General features: G+C 41.6%; 1 protein-coding gene across 1 annotated transcript; it reads right to left on the reverse strand.

The window, feature by feature from the left end:
* Positions 1–6,100: 6,100 nt before the first annotated feature.
* On the reverse strand, positions 6,101–20,740 carry LOC134464965 (cytochrome P450 2K1-like). Its single transcript, XM_063218315.1, has 9 exons — positions 20,537–20,740; positions 19,920–20,082; positions 19,658–19,807; positions 17,109–17,269; positions 16,236–16,355; positions 10,123–10,264; positions 8,222–8,406; positions 7,222–7,363; positions 6,101–6,418 (listed from the first exon to the last, which is right to left on the reverse strand). Exons 1-9 carry the CDS (start codon positions 20,738–20,740, stop codon positions 6,231–6,233), a joined length of 1,455 nt encoding a protein of 484 aa, XP_063074385.1. The 3' UTR covers positions 6,101–6,230.
* Between the last annotated feature and the right edge of the window lie 979 nt (positions 20,741–21,719).

Consider the following 21,719-nt stretch of genomic DNA (forward strand, 5'->3'; position numbering starts at 1 on the left):
CGAAAGCTTGGAGGTGGAGTTTAACGCAGCCTTCTCAAATCGACAACAACAATGAGGCTTTTACGGTCACCTAGGCTACTTCACAGGATTACAGATAATATTGGCGGACATATTGACCACCTCTCCCGGTTCATTATCTGTCTTCATGTCCTCACTTTTGCCAGTTGACTTAGGTCTACGAGTCACGATTCACCTGAACCCGAACTGTTTCCCATTTACTCTGGGTCAGTAGGCCATATGGTCCGTAGCCTATGGTCTATTGTCCCAGATAAATAAAGTGTAGGCCTAACATTTGTAATAGCAGAGCTCTGTGTTTTGCTTGAAATGGGACAACTGCCACAAGACACGTGTATTAGGATCATTTAGGGCAACAACTCCCATCCTTGTGAAAAGTGGTAATGGTGTTTTTATCAATATTGTTAGCCTACAGTAGGCCTAATACATTATTTTGAACACTGCATTGTAGGCCTAGTGCCTGCTGCACAATTAAATATTTTTTGGACATGGACATAATACACACTGCAAAAAATTAAATCAAACATCAAATAATAATACTATAATAAAAAGCAGTTTGCTTGTAGTCCTGTTGCCCCCCATGTAAAAAATTGTAGCCTGTTTGACACTCTCAACTCTCAGCACAACTCCTCCAACCAGTGTCTTAGGAAATGTGTTTACACACATATTACATTTATAACACGATGAAAAGACCAAAATGTACTTTACTTGATCATCAAAGTTTTATAACAGCCAGTTGCAATTCAAAGTGGGGGCCAGGCCCAGGGCCCCCTGGTGGACCGCGAACAGGTGCTCGGGGGCCGCAGCAGGTTGGCAGGAAAAGCATAGCAAAACAAAATAAATATTTCCAATTTTCAATAAGTAATAGCCTATACACCAACATAAACAAAAAATAAGCTTAACAATATCCATTATTATAATCTATTGCATCTGTGAACATCACTACTATTATCATTATTTTGTCGGTCTATGGGGGGCCTTGCCATGGTAACGTTTGGGAACCTCTGATTTAGGCTACACCCAAGGGTGATATGCTGTGTGGAGATGGATTAAGCCAGTGCTTGGCACTCACTCTTCTGTCCAGTTTATCCAGATGGGTAGTCTTGTATGTGTGTGTGTGTGTGTGTGTGTGTGTGTGTGTGTGTGTGTGTGTGTGTGTGTGTGTGTGTGTGTGTGTGTGTGTGTGTGTGTGTGTGTGTGTGTGTGTAACATATTAGGTAGTTTTCAGAGTAAGGATACAAGATACAAGATACAAGATATTTTATTTGTCATGTGTATATATATGAAACATATATATACAATGAAAAGCTTCCCTGCTCTGGGAGTCCCAAAAAAAGGTTAAAAAGAATGTTAAAAAAGAATGTTAAAAAAAGAAAAAATATATATTTAAAAAGTTGAAAAAATGGCAGGTTGGAGAAAGGGGAGATGTGATGAGTGGATTTCTTCCTATGTTGGTGATTTTGTATTCAACAGTCTGATACATTGAGGGAAGAAGCTGTCCCTGAGTCGGCTGGTGTGAGCACGTAAGCACCTGTATCTCCGGGCAGATGGTAGAAGGGTGAAGTGTGTGTAGCTGGGGTGGTATGGATCAGCTATGATTCGTTTGGCCCTCCTCAGACACCGCTGGTTGTAAAAGATCCTTGGATGTTAGGTAGATCTGATTGGATTGTCCGTTGAGCAGATTTGATGACTCGTTGGAGGTCTCTCCTATCTTGGGCAGTGGTGTTACCATACCAGGCTGTAAAAATTACCAGTTAAAATGCTTTCTATTGTACAGCGATAGAAGTTGGCCAGTATCCTACTCTCCATTCCATATCTGTGCAGCCGTCTCAGAAAAAACAGTCGCTGTCTAGCCGTCTTAGTGATGCAATTGATGTGATGAGACCAGCTGAGATCCTCCTTGATGTTGACTCCTAGGAATTTATAGCTCTTAACCCTCTCCACTGCAGTATCAGCGATGTAAATTGGCTGGTGTGGCTGGTGTTGTATCCTCCGGAAATCCACAATCAACTCCTTTGTTTTGCTGACATTCAGGAGTAGATTGTTATCCACACACCAGGTTGACAATGCCGCCACCTCAGCCCTGTAGGCCGACTCATCTCCATTTGTGATGCAGCCAATTACCGTAGTGTCGTCTGCAAACTTAATGATGGTATTGGAATTGTGAGTGGCTGTGCAGTCATGTGTGAAAAGGGAATAGAGTAGGGGGCTGAGCACACATCCCTGGGGCGCGCCGGTGCTGAGCAGAGTGTGGAGGAGGTGAACTTGCCCAGTCGCACTGCTTGAGGCCATCGGTGAGAAAGTTTAGAATCCAGCTGCAGAGTGAGGGATTAAGGTTTAGAGATTTGCAACTTTAATACTAGTTTGGATGGAATAAATTGTGTTGAAGGCAGAGCTGTAGTCAATAAAGAGCAACCTCACATAGGTGTTACTGTGATCAAGATGAGTAAGAGCGGTGTTTAGTGCAAGGGCAATGGCGTCATCAGTTGATCTGTTTTGACCTTATAGGCGAACTGAAGTGGGTCAAGTGCAGCAGGAATAGATGATGTGATATGCATTTTGATAAGCCTCTCAAAGCACTTCATGGCTACAGATGTAAGAGCTACTGGTCGGTAATCATTCAGACAACTCACTGTAGATTTTTTAGGGATTGGGATGATGGTAGTCCTCTTGAAGCATGCAGGGACAACAGACTGCTGTAGTGAGAGGTTAAAAATATCTGTGAAGACATCAGCTAATTCAGATGCACAGGCTTTAAGCACACGACCTGGGATGTTGTCAGGTCCAGGAGGCCTTGTGAACATTCACTTTCTTGAACGATGTGTAAACGTCTGTCACAGATAACTGGATGGGGCAGCAGTCACTCTCTAGCAGAACTTCAGGCTTTATGTTGGATTCAAACCGGGCATAGAAGGAGTTCAGCTCCTCAGCAAGATTGGCAGAGCCTTGATCTGAACAGGTGTTTCTGTCTTTGTTGTCAGTGATTATCCTTAATCCCTTCCACATATTCCTGCTATCTGAGTCCCTGTAGTAATTTTCTATTTTTTCCCTGTACTGCCTCTTAGCCGACTTGATGATTTTCCTGAGCTCATACCTTGTACTTTTATATTCTGCAACATCACCAGACTGAAAGGCTGCTTGACCGCGATCTAAGGCTGTGCAGACCTCCCCATTCACCCATGGTTTTTGGTTGGGGAAACTCCTAAAAGTCACTCTTGGCACAACTTCATCTATGCAGTTGGAGATGTAGTCAGTGACGCTCTCTGTGTAGTCATTAATGTTATCAGAGGCCGAGCGGAACATACCCCAGTCTGTTGTGCTGAAACAGTCGCGCAGAACGGCGTCAGATTCGTCCGTCCAGCGCTGTACAGAGCGAGTCACCGGTGGTTCAGATTTTAGCTTCTGCCTATAAGCAGGGAGTAAAAGCACTGAGGCGTGATCTGATTTGCCAAAAGCCGGACGAGGGCGGGCTCTGTATGCACCCTTAAAAGACGTGATCTAGCGTGTTCTCGCCTCGAGTCGGACAAGATACGTGCTGGTGGTATTTCGGCAGCATTTTCTTCATATTAGCTCTGTTAAAATCCCCCATGACGACAAAAGCCGCTTCTGGGTGCTGGCTTTCATATCTGTCGACAACCTCGTACAGTTCAGACAGTGCAACAGTACAGTCGGCATGAGGTGGGATATAGACAACTGTCAGAAACACTCCAGCAAACTCGCGTGGTAGGTAAAAAGGTCTGCATCTAACCATAACATACTCAAGATTTGAAGAGCAGCCCGCTGATGTCACATGCGCATCCTCACACCATCGCTTATTCACAAACATACACACACCACCACCCTTAGTCTTGCCTGATTCAGGTGTTCTGTCCTGGCGAAAAACTGCGAATCCCTCTGGTAGAATAGCCGAGTCCTTCACAGTGGGTTCCAGCCACGTCTCAGTGAAAGCGATGACATGACAGTCTCTGACTTCGCGGTGAAATCGCAGTCTAGCTCTGAATTCGTCCAGTTTATTCTCTAGTGACTGCACATTGGCCAGTAATATAGATGGAAGCGGAGGGCGATGTTGGAGTCTGCACACTTAAATCCTTTTTGAGAATCTTGACTGTTGAGGTCGAAACATTATCCTGCCATGAAAAAATAAAGCACAACAAAAAAGATTTTAAGTGTGCGGACTCCTCACTCTGAAAACTACAGTTGAGCTTCGTCCTGCACCTTTCCCTGGGATGTGCTGCACAATCCTCTCCTTCAACTAACATATTAGGTAGGCCTGAGCTATATTTTTGCTTGTTTCAGAGCTGTAACCCAGCTACATAGTTGCACTTCCAGTTTGCATGTCTTAATATTATTTCTATGTTGTATACAATACAAGTACAGTACATTTACATTTTACTTTATTACAACATCTGTGCATGACAAAGCATGGGTGCAGTTCCTCTTCTGAGGCTCTAGGGGGAGCAGGGAGACAGCTTTGAGTGAGGACTCAAGAGCCTGGAAAGGTATTGTAGACTCGTTCAGAGTCGACGTCCTCATGAATGCGTGCGCATCATTGACTCAAACACACCAGAGATATTGTAAGGATATTACAAGAGACTCCACTTTTCTGGGTGGTACTACACTCTAGGGGGAGTGCAGACTCCATTCAGAAAGAACGGGCTGCTGCGCTCAGAGCCGTATCTCGACAGCGGCCACTATAGGAGAACTGCAGGCATGGGTAAAATCTGGAGAGGTGATTCTGTATGTAATACTGGGTGACAGAGCAGACACAAAAGAGAGAAAAACTGCCGTTCTGAAGCGTGTACGTTGATAAAAAATAGAGATTCCGAAAAGTACACTTGTTATGCTATTTTGAGAGGGAAGAGGCTGTTCCAGAAGCATAGAAGATGTTTGTTGTTACAAGACATTAAACTACTGACTGGACTGATGACATCGCCAGGAATACCCGTGTCCGTGGTGCCCACTGCATATCTGAGGTTAGCGCGAGCATCCGTTATCTTATTTCGGAAAAAACACCTGTCGAGTCTCTGTACAAGTGAGTGGAGCATGGACGATTTTGAGGCAGCGGTGCGCACGCAGCCAAATTAAGTCATACCTGTTTACAAACTCTAAAGGTGTCTATAGCAAATAGAGCTGCACCGGATCCGGTTCCGGGGGCCACATGCAGCCCATTGTGCCATTTCATGTGGCCCCCAGAGCCTTTACAAGAAAGAAAACTTTTAAATCCAAATTCAAATGGTTACTCAACGTTCTTAAAATACTTCCTAAAACAAGAATCTTGAGAATTTAACATGAAATAAAGATATAGGCGTCATCTAAATACATTTAATTACAATGTGCAGGAATATCATTGCTGCCAAGTTACGTCAGCGTACACTGTTTTATCATTGACACGGGCAAGTTGTGTGTGGCATCCGGCCCTTCAGTTAATATTCTAAACCCAATGCGGCCCTTGGGCCAAAATAATTGCCCACCCCTGGAGAAGACTATATGTTTCAACCCTATCGTAGGATCCAGTATCCGGTTCCGGATCCGGCAGGATCTTAAGCAGTGGATCCGGTATCCGGCAGGATCCTAAAAATCAGGATCCGGTGCATCTCTAATACATACATACATACATACATACATACATACATACATACATACATACATACATAGGCCTACATACATACATACTGTATGTAAATGTGCCAGATTGTAGCCCAAAGGCTAATATCCATCTGGTGTCCAAAAATAGGCAGGCTAGATGTTTACCAACAAAAGAATTTAAAATCACAAACATACACCAAAATAGACTGTGAGTAACAAAATAAATGAGACATAATACAAAGGCAAAAGGCATATTAATAAAATGAAAAAGGCCCCAAAATAGGGCTGTGCGTGTGTGTGTGTGTGTGTGTGTGTGTGTGTGTGTGTGTGTGTGTGTGTGTGTGTGTGTGTGTGTGTGTGTGTGTTTGCGTCTGCGTCTGCGTCTGCATGTGTACGGGTTCAAACTATCGGTGAGAACATGTTTGTTGGGCTTGAAGCCACTTTTTAATCTCACTCTTGAAGGTGGCTAAAGAGGGACATTCCCTTATATGTAGTGGAATTGAGTTCCATAATGCATATCAGGCCATTCCATAACGCATTATGGCCAAAAGAGGTTTTCCTGAAAGGAACCTCTCTTTATTGACCACTGCATCGAGTTATCCGTGTCTGATTAAAACGCAATGAGACACTTAGGAGCGGTCCAGTGCACATAGCTTATGAGGAGTGGGGTTAGCTGTTAATCCCACCACTGGCGTGAGGTCCAGTTCATCCTCCGAGACACCAGGGGGCGCAGTGAAGCGGAAGCGTTGAAGGAGAGAGGTGAAGAAGATGAAGAGTTCCATCCTGGCCAGACTCTCTCCCACACAAGCCCTTCGTCCTGAGGGCAGATGTACAAATGTAAGGCCCAACACATATAAACAGAGTTCAACTCCATCTGTACAACTAGATTACATTGGCCAGCGTGCCTATTAGTTCTATCTATCGTCTAGTCTGGCCTCCGCAACATCAGAGTTCTCAGAAGGCAGGTCTGTATTGTAATTTTGCAGTGAGCATTCGTTTGGTGCAGACTGTCACAGCATGACAGCTTTGGCTGGGCCCAGGACAAAGTCATCTGAAAGGGCCCCCACCCAATACATTCAATGTAATGAGGACCCAATTATGGCCCCCCATTTCCCCGGGACAGGTGACCCCTTTGTCCCCCCCTTGTTGGCTTCCCTGTGTGCCATCATGATCGCGCCCACTCGGTCCTCTCACTCGCACATTTTCAGATTAACTCAAGAGAGAGAGACTCCATCCCATCATGCATATTGCCAATGCCTGAATTTCAGCTCCCGGCCCGGGTCCTTTGCAGACCTTTCCCCATCTCTCTCTGCCCACTCACTTCCTGTCAATACCTTCACTATCCTGTCAAAATAAAGGCCATAACCCCCCCCCCAATATTTGTAGCCCCTTAATGCGCGCCGTACCTCCTGTGGCACGCTGTAATAGACATTGAAAGTTAACTACTATAGTACTACACTACAATGACATAACACAGGCTCTTTAGTAATACATTACGACTTGGTCATTGCCATTCTGATAACAGCTAATTTATAAAGTCATGTCTTAAGGGGTTAAAAAAGAAACAAAAAAGAAAATGCACCTGTTGCCAAGTGTGATCGAGTAGGAATCTACGTATACCTGCTGAGAAGGGCATGAAGGCGTCTCTCTTGACGAAGCGTCCCTGGTCATCCAGGAAGTGTTCTGGGTGGAACGTGTAGGGATTGGCCCATTCAGACTCATCCCTCAACACTGACGAGAGCAGAGGAAGAACAGGTGTCCCCTGGTGATGGGAGAGGCAGGTGATACAATAAAAATGCATGCAAGAGAATTCGGTAACGCTTTACTTTACGGCACAGTTGCCATATGTAATTACTGTGTACTTTCTGTGTAACAACAGGGTAACAGAGAGAGGTTTGATGATTAGATGGTTAGGAAATAGCCTGTTTCATAGTAATTCTTGAAATATGTATTTACTTTGTAATTATTCCCTTTTTACCTGTTAGATACCATTTACAGTAACTTCTCTCTGTTACCCTGTTGTTACACAGAAAGTACACAGTAATTACATATGGTAACTGTACCGTAAAGTAAAGCGTTACAGAGAATTCATAGAATTCATAGCCACCACAATAAAGGTTTATGTCATTGAGAAGTGATATGTATTGAAAGATTGAAAGGCATCATGAGGATGCGTAAATATAATGCAGATTTTAACTGTCTTTGTGTGTGTGCGCCATGCTTTGAAAGAAGCTTTGCTCTGTTATATTGGCTATAAGTGGCTGTAAACCTTCAAGTGGTAATTCTGTTCTTCTTAATCAATGATCTTCTCAATGATATTGATTTAAGCCCTTAAGACGCATGCTTTTTAAATTTGTTGTTACTAGTATGGTAATGACCAAGTCGTGGTGCATTACTAAAGGGCCTGTGTTGTGTCATAGTATTGTAGTGCTATGGTTAAATTTCAATGACTATTACAGCGTGCCACTGAAGGTACGGCGCGCATTAAGGGGCTACCTGATATTGACATTGATATATCCAATTATGATATGATATGACCAATTTGGAACACCGTTCATTTCAAATGAAAATGTCCAATCCAATTGCTGCAAGTTACAACAGTGTCACAGTTGTAGGCTACCTTTTCTATGAAGAATCCCTGAAAGTGGACATCACAGTTGGTGATGTGTGTATCGGGCAAGGGGACAATGTCAGCAAATCTCTGCGTCTCGTGGATGACTGCGTCAGTGTAGGGAAGGCTCTTCCTGTCCTCCGCCACTGGCTGTCTGCCACCGATCACCCTGTCAATTTCCTCGTGGACTTTGTCTAAATGTTACGGGCAACAAAGAAAGTGGAAAATAGAATAGACAGTGCTTGACGCTGTCAAATGTTAACATTTGAACTCAACAATCTATTGAGATGTTGTGTATCTTTGAGTAGAAGTTAGGGCCGTTGTAAGGAATTTTCTGTGTAAGTATGCTTAAAGTAATGGGAAAGTTAACAGACTTGTACTTGGGAGAGATTCTACCATTCGACTGCGCTTTTAAGTCCATGGATTTTATTTGCCAATTCCACTAACTATTAACTGCATCCAATGATGGTTTGGACATTAGCACACATTTGTCTTTCATATAATACAGAAAGTGTAGACATGACATTATTTCCCTCAGCAAGAATGAATATTTAATACTGGTTTTGGGCGCTTTCATGCCGTCCTGTTTTCCAAATGTCAGATTCAGTCTTCATATTAGCATGTAAAGAAACTTGTTTTGATCAAGACGATTTCAAATGTTGATTCACAGTAATCATCACGATATGACAAAACTGTCAGAAAGACCACTGTGCTTTCCATTATACATGAAATTTGCCATTTCCGTGTCCACGAAAACTGTGTTAACCGTGTCACGGTCTGAAACCCCCTGCATAAATCAGTAATGGTTTGGTCTTAGGCCATACAAATAACATCACGTGATGTCATAACCTCTTTGGCAGGATATGGGAAGACTTTTTGGTAAGTTTTGAGCTCCATCCCTCCATAATTTAATCCATTCTTTTTCATGTTCTCATAGCGGGAAAATTGCCTGTCAACTGTGTTATCAACATATTCATAAGAATCTGAATTAGAGATCACATGTAGAAAAACACAGATAAAGCATACAAATACATGAATTGATTAAGGTGTTGTGGTGGAACTTCTGAGGTCCTCAGTTAGCACAACACCATAAAAATGGCTGAAATGTCAAGCCGTGTTACCGTCAATGGTGTTACGCATCAGCTATGACAGTTGAGGAGGAGTATGTTTTTGCCAATTTATCTCCACATTGACAGACAAACAAACAAAATAATTTGTGTTCTAGGGAGATGGGTTTGTCTGCTCTGTTTTTTCTCCTAAAAAAGTGCCGACTTGTTCCCCTGCACTGTTGACCGTAACACAGTTGAGTAACACGGCTGACTGTTTTGAAAGTGTTTTTGTGCTATTCATACTTTGTACCTTATGTGTTGGAAAAATCATATGAACAGACACTAGGGATTATATCTGGAGAAAGAAGTCTTGTGTAAGGAGGGTGACTAAATTCAAATCAGACGTTACAGGGATTTATAATGAAAAATGTGTCAGTCTGTATCACAGTGAATCATAAAATCCTACTTATGAAGCTCAACAATCACATTTTCTATATCAGTTGCACAGATATGTTGCTTCAACTCTAGTATTTTTATGTATGTTTGAAATGACATAGTATTTGTCCATAACACTGTTGACAAAATAATCAAGCAAATGTTCGCTTTCATTAGAGTATTTATCAAATGATTTAATATTAAGCTTGGCAATTTGTTTGTTTGGAAACTTAAATATATACACTATGTAAACATCTAGGTCATTTAGTTGAAAAAAAAATACTGATAATTGACATTTTGCTTTTGCCAAAAGCGCAGTCGAATCGTAGTCACTCTTGGATCAAAAGCAGGCTATTGTTTGAATAGTCATATAGTGTTTGAATCATTTTACTCTACTAAAGACAGTCTTTGGCTTGGTGTCCTTACCTTGTATATGGGGATACTTGGACATCAGCAGCAGTCCCCAACGAATGGTGGTGGCAGTGGAGTCAGTGCCTGCTCCAAACAGATTGACTACACTGAACAGCAAGTTATTGTCATGGAACGGGGTAGTATTTTGGTCCGATTTCTAGAAGGTTCAGAAATGAAAATGTGTCAGACTGTGCAGAAACTGATCAGGGCCGTAACGAGACATTTTTTATACAGAGAACAAATACTGCACACTGTACATTTAGAATGCTTCAAAATCTTCAGTCAAACTCATTTGTATACAGACTGAATTTACCATTGTTGATCAAAGATCAATTTTCATCATAGATAAATGTTACATTTCTGAAAAAAAAAAATACAGAGGACATGACCTCTGTGTCCTCAATGGTAGTTGCGGCCATGAGTCCATTCCAGACTCATTATAGGAAAAAAGAACACACAATTGTTTTTTTCTCTGAAGACACAGTGATAAAAAGCCAGGCATTGCACAAAGAATCAACATAGATGTAACTGTGTCGCTGTAAAGTTGAAAAGGATAAATGGGCCTAACGTTAATAACCATGAGAGGTTATTACCAGTATCTTATCATGAAAGTAAGGAATAAAGAAATGAATCTGAAAACTTCTCAATGGCAAAATGAAAAGGATAACATAAGCACTCTAAAGTCTTTTCTCCAGGTAGAAGGGGTGCGTCTGGTGCTTCCAAGCTTCAAATCAATATCAGTATCATTTTTTAATTTAGTAGCCCCTTGTAACCTATTCTAGCCATAAACCATTATCAGAAAGGTATATTTTTTAAATTGTGGGGTGTATTGAACCGTAGTTCAAAAATCGTGATACGAACCGAATCGTGAGTTGGGTGTATTGTTACAGCCCTAGTTCCACTACAATGGCAGGTCCTGTACCTGTTTGTTCTGCTCAAGGCAAGGCAAGGCAAGGCAAGTTTATTTATATAGCGCATTTCATACACAGGTGCAACTCAATGTGCTTCACAAAGTTAACAAATGTAAATGAAAGGAAAACAGGGAAATGAATTAGAGTAAAAAAAAAAAACATTTAAAACATTAAGATAAAACATAAGGTAAAAATAATAATAAAATAAAACATAAATAAACATAAAACCTTGAAAAACAATTCTTATTTTACTAATTTACTTCTCTTATTTTACCGTCTTTTCATTCAATAATTTAAGAAAGCATCTGAGAACAGCTTTGTCTTGAGTCTAGATTTAAAGCTATCAATAGTGGGTGCATTTTTTACGTCATCTGGAAGCTGGTTCCAAAGCTTTGAAGCATAGAAGCTAAAGGCTGCCTCTCCACATTTTGTTTTGACTTTTGGAATCACCAGCAAATTCTTCTCCGTTGACCTTAGTGACCTGGCCGGTGCATACAGCTGAAACATATCCAGTAGATATGAGGGTCCCATTCCATTTAATGATTTAAATACAAGTAGCATTGCCTTAAAATCAATTCTGTAGCTTACTGGGAGCCAATGCAGCGATCTTAAAATTGGAGTAATGTGGTCAAACTTCCTTGTCTTTGTAAGAACCCTTGCAGCTGCATTTTGTACCAGTTGAAGCTGTTTAATGGTCTTATTTGGGAGGCCAGTAAACAGACTGTTACAGTAATCGACTTTACTAGAAATGAAGGCATGTATTAGCTTCTCCAGATCATGTTTAGACATCAGGCCCCTAAATTTAGAGACGTTTTTTATGTGATAGAATGCAGACTTAGTAATAGCTTTCATGTGACTGTTGAAATTTAGGTCACTGTCAATGAGGACCCCAAGATTTTTAACTGTTTCCCTTGGTTTCAGTCCCTTCGTTTCAAGGATAGTAGCAATCTTTTGTCTCTCCTCTCTTTTCCCAAATATAATTACTTCAGTTTTTTCTGTGTTCAGCTGGAGGAAATTGTGAGACATCCATTTGTTAATTTGGTCCATGCAATGATAGAGTGATTCAAGGGGGGTGTAGTCATTGGGGGACATAGATAAGTAGAGCTGGGTATCATCCGCATAGCTATGGTAATTTATGGAGTTATTCTCGATAATGTGTCCCAGTGGCAACATATACAGATTGAACAGTAGTGGTCCCAGAATGGAGCCCTGGGGGACCCCACAATCCAGAGACATTGGTGATGAAGTATGTCTTCCAATGGCGACAAAAAAACTTCTTTGTTGTAAGTACGATTTTAACCAGTCGATCACTATGCCCGTAAAACCAACCCAGTGTTCCAGTCTATGTAGTAGTATAGAATGATTAACTGTATCGAAAGCAGCACTCAAATCAAGAAGTACCAAGACGGATGATTTGCCAGCATCAGAATTCAATCTTATGTCATTCATAACTTTGATAAGAGCTGTTTCAGTGCTGTGGTAGGCACGGAAACCAGATTGAAACTTATCAAAATAGCTATTAGACATTAAAAAGGCAGTTAATTGGTTAAAAACAATTTTCTCTATTATTTTACCCATAAGTGGTAGATTGGATATGGGCCTATAGTTGTTTAGTACCAGTGCATCCAGGTTGTTCTTTTTCAGTAAGGGTTTCACAACTGCTTCTTTCAGACAGCCTGGGAATATGCCTGTTTGTAGTGAGGTGTTGATGATCTGAAGTACATCTGGTGATATTAGGTGTAAGATGGATTTGAAGAAGGCTGTTGGTAGAATATCTAAGTCAGATGTAGAGGAGCTAAGACTTTGTACCGTTCTATTAAGAATGTCCACATCAACTAAATTAAAATTTCTCATGAGGTTAGGATTTAACTTCACCGTAACAAGTTGGTCCGAATCTTGGGTCGGTTGCACATGTGTGAGTATGTTTGTACGTATTTTTTCAATCTTACCTTTGAAAAAGGATGCAAACTCATTGCATTTGCTGACTGAGAGGAACTCAGAGGGCATTTGATTTGGGGGCCTTGCTAGCTTTTCCACAGTGCCAAACAGGACGCGTGCATTATTAATATTTCTGTTAATTATGTCAGAGAAAAAAGATTGTCTAGCTTTAGAAATTTCTTGGTTGTATTTCGAGAGTGTGTGTTTATAGATTTGGTAGTGGACTTCAAGTTTGGATTTACGCCACTGTCTTTCAGCCCTCCTGCATTCTTGCTTTAGCAATATAACTGTGGGATTCATTCTCCAAGGGGCTTTTTTATGTCCCACTGTTCTGGTTTTTTCGGGGGCAATAACATCCATAATATGGGTCATCCTTGCATTAAAATTAACCATGAGATCATCTGCATTCTCTGAAGTTTGACTTTGGATCTCTGAAAGTGCTTGCTGAAAGAGTGAGGCTGTCTCACAGTTGATTATACGTTTTTTGACTGTAACAGATTCCCTTTGAACATGAGGGTACATAGAAACATCAGAAAAAATGCAGTAATGGTCAGAAAAGCCATAGTCTTTGACACTAGCACAAGCATTGAGGCCTTTTGTTATTATTAGGTCTAGAGTGTGACCTTGGTTGTGTGTTGGTCCTGTTACATGCTGTGTAAGGCTAAAAATGTCAATAAGACTTAAAAATTCCTTAGCATAGACATTCTCTAAGTCGTTTACGTGAAAATTGAAGTCGCCTGTTATAAAACGGCTATCATAGTCCACACAAACATTCGACAACAGCTCACCAAATTCCTCTAAGAAGAGTGGTGCAGAAAGTCTAGGAGGTCTGTAGATAGTTAATAACAGTATGTCGGAAGAACATTTTAGAACTGCAGCTAAGTATTCAAAAGATGAAAATTCACCTAGTGCTGTCTTTTGACATTGAAACAGTGCCTTGAAAATAATTGCTATCCCCCCTCCCTGTTTATTCTGCCTTTCTGTACTAATGAAATGAAAGTGAGGCGGGGTTGCTTCTATAAGTGTGATAGAACTAGTGGATTTTTCCAGCCATGTTTCAGTTAAAAATAAAAAATCAAGGTTGTGGGTACAGATAAACTCATTGACAATAAAAGGCTTGTTCCTTAGAGACCTGGCATTCTGTAAAGCTAATTTAACATTGAGCATTGGAGGCATTTCCACTGTGGTATTTTGAGTGAGTTTTTTTGGGACAGCACTGAGGTATTCCATGTTTGCCTTCTTGGGGTAATGTATAGGCCTACGTGTCCTGAAGAGGCTTTGCTTGGTTGTTAGAACTGGAATAAGATTGTCCACGGGTCCCCTTATCTGCTTATTTTCAAAACCGCTGTTACTATGTGGGTAGGGACCCAGTTGATATCAGACTGTGCTTTCAACAAGGTCATCATCACTGATACTATTGTACTCCAGAGCACAGACAGGTGGTGGTGGGGCTCTGCCTTTTTTGGGTGCAGTCGTGGATGGAAGTATTCTTTCAGATTTTGGGGTATAATGAGGTTGACCTTGAGAAATATCCGCATAGGAGGCTTGGTAGGAATGTCTGGGGGTAGAAAAGGTAGATCTGGCAAAGGGGAGTAGTCTCGCCATAGTTGCTGGAAATCTCAGTCTGGGAGATGGAGATGATGTTTCGTCGTTCCGGGAAGGTTGTGATTCCATTGGTGATTGCATTTTGCCGCCGTTGCCAGGGCTTGATGCTGGTGGCTGCGTTTCGCCACATCTGGGGGGTGAGTTTGGTTTTGAGGAAACCACATTTTCTATTTCTGTTGACAGTCGCTTTTTGGCAGACCTGGGAGGTGGAATTGGTGATGCCGATGGCACTTTGCCAGTCCGACAAGGAGGTGAACACTTGATCTCCGGCGAGCGGTTTGCTGCCAGTTTCTGTGACAGGTCTTCCAGCTGTTCCGAAAGCTGGTTCAGTTTGTGGCGAGTTCTGTGTGTTGGTGGGTCAGTCATGTCGTTTCTTTCCACATGAGCAGCTACGTCATCTGTGTGTGTGCTTTCGCCAGTCTGTGGCTCAGTTTGCACACTGGCAGGGACAGAGGGCTTGTTGAAATGCCCATGTGTCTGAGTGGATACAGATACAGGTCGCTTATCAGCGCCCAAGGTCTCAATGCTGTAAACAAACTGGTCTGTCAACACTTTGGCGCCGGTCCAACTCAGTTCTGCACTGTTTTTTTTGAATAGTACAGAGCGTTTCCAGAAACGGTCGAAATTGTCAACAAAGCTGATACCGTTGGATCTGCATGTCCTTGACAGCCATGTGTTTAAAGAATTTAATCTGGAGAACGCAAAATCGCGATAGCAGGGTGCTGGTATTGGCCCGCTGATAAAGGATGGAATTTTCAGATCTTTTAGAGTTGAAAATAAGTCATTAAAATCCTTTCGGACAATTATTTGCTCTTTGAACAGATCCGCTGCCCCACAGTGAACAACAAGGCGATCAATAGATCTGTGATCAGACACCAATTGTGGGATACTATCCTTGGTCTCACGTACGGATGCATGGGGCAGACAGGACACTTTAAAAGTTCCATTTCCGATATTTTTCACACTCAGATCACCAACAACAAGTGTTGTAGGAGAGGCAGGCAGCTGCCGTCTAACTTTGTTCTTGTTATTCCAATGCGGTGTACGTTCAGTTTTTATTCTGGGAGCAACTGGTTCCACTTGTTCAAGGCACTCAAATCGATTTTGAAGTTTTATGGGCTGCCCTGAAAAAGTTGGTCTGGCAGCAGCAGACCGCACTGGTGTTGAAGTTAGTATTTTATCTCTGTTTTTGGGTCGAGCCCCTTTGCTTTCCCAATAGTGAGTAGGCCTACTCACATTTTGCTTTGCGAAGCTTTTGCCAGGTGTTTCGTCCAGCGTCACAAATGTCACATCAGCCGGTCGTTGGTCTGCTTTTGCATTTGCGGCACCTGTTTCAGGACTTCCTTCAGTCTTTGATAGGCGATCACCCAGTAAGGATTCCAGGGCAGAAATCCGTTGTTCCAGCAGTATCCATTTTTTGGACTGTCGTTGTCGCATTTTGTTATTGTTTCAGCTCAGCAATTGTTTTGACTTCTAGGTTCTCTTGTGAAAAACACTAATGTATGTATGAATAAAATCCTCTGTTGTTCTTCTCTAAACTTGTTAAAAACTGTGTATAACTGATGGTAAATAAAATCCAAGATATAGTGTGAAAAGAAAGTAAAGAAATTGAAGTTAGGCAGGAGCAAAGCAGAAAAAAAAAAAAAAAAAAAGTGTGGAAGGCATCTATGAAGCATCGGATGTCTCCTTTCTGCTGGTGATGTACCCCTGAATCTCATTGGTTTGGTCTGTAAGACCAATGAGGTCCCGCACATCCTTCAGCAGTGGCTTCAACCATGGATACGAGTTGTTGAGCTATAACAGACAACAACATGTCATCAAACACAGTTAGACTGAGCCACACTGTTGCCATCAGGATGTCTGTAGGAAATGTTGTCATCATAATGAATTTGTAGTGAATGGTGCTCAGAGGTTAAGTACCTGTCCTGTACTCTAGGCTATGCTGTGACATTTCCAGGTTGTAAGAACAGAGTGTAGTGGTAAGCGCGCGCATCCAGCAGAAAAGCATCAGCAGGTGCCAAATCAAAAAACTATCATATGTAGGAGCGGGAAAGGATCTGCACACTGCTTGCAAAAGACTTAATTTATGCCTGAAGAAGATCTATGATCGAAACGTTGCTCCAAATAAATCAAGTCTTTTGCAAGCAGTGTGCAGATCCTTTCCCGCTCCTACAGGTTGTAAACAACCATTGTAGCCTAGTAAACTAGCCCCACCCGCCAGCGGCCAAAATTATTTTTGCCTGCGAGTAGGTCTAGCCTCAGACAATGCCCCAGGCCCTGAATCTGGCAGACCAATGACAACGTAGGAGATTTATTTTGATTTGCTTTGAATCTTTGGATGCAAATCGGACTGGGTTTTCTGGAAGTGACGACAAACCGTTGGCCGATAGGCACAGACACAGTTTAAAAAACAACGGGTTGTTCCGATTAACAATCTTCCGATGTCCCATTGATCAGGGCCAGACTAAATATTCACATTTAATCTCACATTTAGTCTGCCTTGTCGGGCTACCAATCATTGGAATTTAATTTATTTAACATGCTTACCAGCACATACGGAGAACCAAAAAGTTGAGTGTTGTTCTTGCATCTGCCAATGGCGGCCTGAAACCTGGGGTCATCGTATGCAAATCTCCTGCCGTACACAATGACACAGACGACGTTGGAGACTGCATAGTTGACAGGCCATCCTGTATCAAATGCTGTACCTTGGTGGTAGATGAAAGTATACATTTATGTACATATTTTGTACATCTTCTGCTAACAATGCCTCGAAATAGGCTATTAATACTGAAGTTATATATTTAAAGAAATGCTTGTCAGCATTGTCTAAGGGTGTCACTCCCTTAGTCCTTTTCAACCATTTAAGCGAACTCAGACCTGTGATTCAGCATTTTCAGTGCATAAGGCATATGAACACTAGTGTACCTAGACCCCTCAGAGGTGAACCGTACTGAAACCTTTATTAACGTGATCTCTGTACAGTTCACTTATGAGTCACCTATGAGTGACTAAGTGTCATCACTTAAGGAGAGCTCTTGAGCAGTGGTTCTCAACCTTTTTTCTTAACGCACCCCCTTACTTGTGGTGAAGATGAGCCGCGCACGGCCAAATTTCTACTTGTGTATGCACACTAAAAATTATTTAAGTGATTAATTACAATGATTCTTGTTTGAGACATTCATCAACACCTTAAAGGTACACTGTGCAAGATTTTTAGTTGTTAATTTCCAGAATTCATGCTACCCATTCACTAATGTTAGGCCTACCTTTTTCATGAATACTTACCACCACCATCAAATGACTGGGAAAATTGCTCTTTTCATTCATTAAAAGGGGGATCTTCTCCATGGTTCGCCATTTTGAATTTCCAGAAATAGACATTTTTGGCTGCAAAAATTACTGTTCTTGGGCCAAACTGGAACAGACTAGTTTATTACTTAGTAAACTTTCATGAAAAGATCAAATTTGGCAATAGGCAACTGTGACCGAGGTCATCTTGCACCTGTTCACTCCCCTCTGGGATCGAACGTGCGACCTCTTCAACTACAACGGTCCGGCAATGAGAGACACAGTACGATACCGCTGGGCCAAGAGACTAGTCTCTCGGCCCAACGGCACGAGACTTTATGAGGCTATCGGAGGGAGGTTTTACCAACGTTCCACGCCAACTCTGTGCTAGTTAGCCTCCGTTACACAACCCAGTTTCAATGAGCAGCATATTTGCAGTAGGCCTACCTTTTTTGACCATTTCCTGCACAGTGTACCTTTAATTTTTATTTTGGTCTGAATACGGGCTAATAATAATGTTTGCAGAATTTTGGTCATAACCTCAACACAAACAGAATTTCGTGCACCCCCTGCAATCTCTGGCAGGTCCCCCAGGTTTTTGTCATAAAGCACCCCCTTACCTGTGATTAAAGTGATTAATTACATTGATTCTTGCTTAAGACATTAATCTACATGTATATGTTCATGACTTTACATGGGGACCAAAGCATGTTTTAATTTGGTCTTGATTTGGCCTAATTTTAATGTTTAGAAGCATAATTTTGGTCACAACCTCAACACAAACAAAATTCCGCGCACCCCCTGACATCTCTGGCGCACCCCAGGTTAAGAACCACTGCTCTAGAGGTCCGGGTGTGATCTAAAAGAGGACTGACACAAAAGCCTAAGGACCAGAAATAACTTCCGGTTCTTTTTGTAATACACTCAGAATATGAACAATAACAGAGCAGTGCTCTTTTGCCATCCCCTCACATCACTTCACTTTAAGAGGAGTTTGGTTCACTTTAAGAGGAGTTTGGTTCACGTAAAGGGGACAAGGTGTGAAAATACCCTTAAATTCACAAAAGCCAAAAATACATAATTTATAGGGAAATGATAAAAACAGCTAAAAAAAACCGAAAAAAAAACCTAAATGTTGGCAAGCCTGTCAATATTTATGTATTCCTTAAGGGGGAATACTACTCCCAGGGAAGTTGACCGGGCAAAGAGGTCAGCTGGCTGAGGGAGACGGGGATGGGGGCAGAATTGGGTCCTCAGCAGTGCTTGAAGTGGAAAAAAAACAGGTGCAGGAAGGAAGCCTAATCGTCCTAAAATACCATCCAAAAAGAAATGCAGGAACCCTGATTTTTTGATAGTCTCATCACATCACAAGTCTCATTTTTTTGTGGGTCTATTGCCTGCACTCATTTTAAAAAGAGTTTTGAACATATAAAATGTGGCGCACAAGATAAGTTCTGTCAGAACAATGATGAAGAAAATTATGAAACCCACGTGATGTCACAGAGCCCAATAGCTCCCGAGCTCTCCTTATTCCTTTTTTCCACTATCACATGCCTTACCACCATAGCCTACATCCTTATCTGTCTGGTTTCCTTTTTCCCAGTTGTCCCAGTCCCAGTTTATTTGGGTTGGTTAGGATTGCTGTTCTGCTTTTATTAATTCTGTGTATTAAAAATGATATTCTGATTGATATTCTGTTAAAAAATATTTCCTTCAGTAAGCATTAGGCTATTCATGAAAAAGGGATATAAGGGGTTAGGCATCAATGACTAACATAGTTTGATCAGAGTTTGACTTGGGCTAACCTTTAAAATTGTCAAAGGAGCGGATGAGATGTTGAGCTTCCTCTATGATACTTTCCTCGCCCATTCTTTTTCCCATTCCAAAATTCCGGAGGTTTGTGAGGGCAAAACGCCTCATGTCTCTCCAGTTCTCCCCATTTGAAAAAACGATGCCTTAAAAAAGACAGAACAGCAATATTAGTATTAGCAATGCTAATCCACATGTATTTATCAATTAGTGTGTGTTCATTCAACTCAATGGGCTATACTGCAATAAAACTCTTACCATGACCTTTGAAAACGTTTTTAACAATGGGTGGTAATTCTCTATCTCCGAATGCTTCTGCATGGTTAACAAGTGCTTGCTTCACAGTCTTGTATCCTGCTAAGACGACCACTTTCTTAGGACCAAAGTAAATGGTGAAGACAGACCCATACTTCTTGGAAAGCTGTGAGGTATTGACACAAGCACAATATGTTACATTGACACTGACAACTGCTCTAATGGCCATTCAAAGCCATCCAATCAATGAGGTATACTTAGTTGTTGTAGTCCAGGTAAGGGCCGCTCGATTATGAGAAAAATCAATATCACGATTATTTCAGTGAATATTGATATCACAATATTTTTAGACGATATATTTTTTTTAAAGAATAGCATGAGTTTTGGGTAGCAAGTCTTTGTGCTTCCAATGGCTCAAGTGGATGGGAATGTATTGTGCTTAGCGTATCCTACCTTTTTGGTAGTAAAGAGAAATTACAAAAATATTGTTTCAACTCGATATTGTGAAATTTGATATTGTTTGACAGCAATATTGACATCACGATATAAATTCGATATATTGCACGACAGCCCTAGTCCCGGTAATATCATGGTAGCACAAAATGGTTCGAGTCACTGACCTCACAAAGTGAATCATCTGGCCTCTTCAGGTTTAGCAATAGCATGTTTCCAAGAACAGGCAGTGGTTTTGGCCCCGGAGGTGCTTGTCCTCTCTCCACCTTGCTTACACCCGTATAGTTCAGATAGATCAGCAGCAACACAAACACAGCAACGAGCACTTGAAATGTGAAAGGGAGCTGGAGAAGTTTTTCTTGTATATCCATAGTTGCCTGAAAGCTGCAAGGAAAGCTTGCAGTTTGTCTGATGAATATTGTCTGATAGTCAATGCACACCAGTCCTTAGTAGGCCTACCGGCATACAGTGTAGTATTTATATGTCCATGCTAGACTGAAAAGAGGCTAAAGTGAAATTAACCACACGCGGGGCTGGACTGGGACAAAACCTGGCCAATCAAGGCATGACCACACCAGTTATTGATTCACTCAGAGTTCACAGGTTGTCCCACTGGGGAGCAATTTCAGAATGTGTATACTATAGCCTAGGGCTCAATCCATGTAACCGATAACTCTGCCCTTGTAGGCCTACATCACATTTGCATATCTATACAATTATTCATTATGCAATATTATATCATCTTTGGGGGAAAACATCTCTCAACTGTCACTCATTTATAAGTTAAAAAAAAAAAAAAAAAGCATCAGTGCCATCACTTTTCCATAGTTGCCCTTTTTCAATTTCAATTTCTTGATGGCGTAAAATTGAAAGAAAAATGTCTGCACACTTAAATCCCCTTTGTGTTCTTTTTAATAGGCCAAGCTTTCGGTCTACTGACCTTCCTCAGGGCTCAGTCCTGAGGAAGGTCAGTAGACCGAAAGCTTGGCCTATTAAAAAGAACACAAAGGGGATTTAAGTGTGCAGACATTTTTCTTTCAATTTTACACAGTTTTTGTTTATGTTTGGCACCTTTTAATCGAGAGTGCGGTGTGATCCGGCTAAACACAATTTCTTGATGGCAACAAACAGAAATGGAAGAGGTTTTGGAAGAAGGTAGGCTACGCCCTTGCAACCAGTCAGCGCAGCAATCTCCTCTAGTTAAACAATATGTACCCACTGTAACACAATGTACCTATTGTCAGGTGCAGAGTAAAAGAGTTTGAACTGTATCATTAGAGCCATTAGGAGCGTGGCCAAGACATTGTGTTCCATGAGGAGAACTGTCTGGCACTTCCAGGACCACACTGC

Source organism: Engraulis encrasicolus, chromosome 2, assembly GCF_034702125.1.
Source record: "Engraulis encrasicolus isolate BLACKSEA-1 chromosome 2, IST_EnEncr_1.0, whole genome shotgun sequence".
In the NCBI taxonomy this organism is placed as follows: domain Eukaryota; kingdom Metazoa; phylum Chordata; class Actinopteri; order Clupeiformes; family Engraulidae; genus Engraulis; species Engraulis encrasicolus.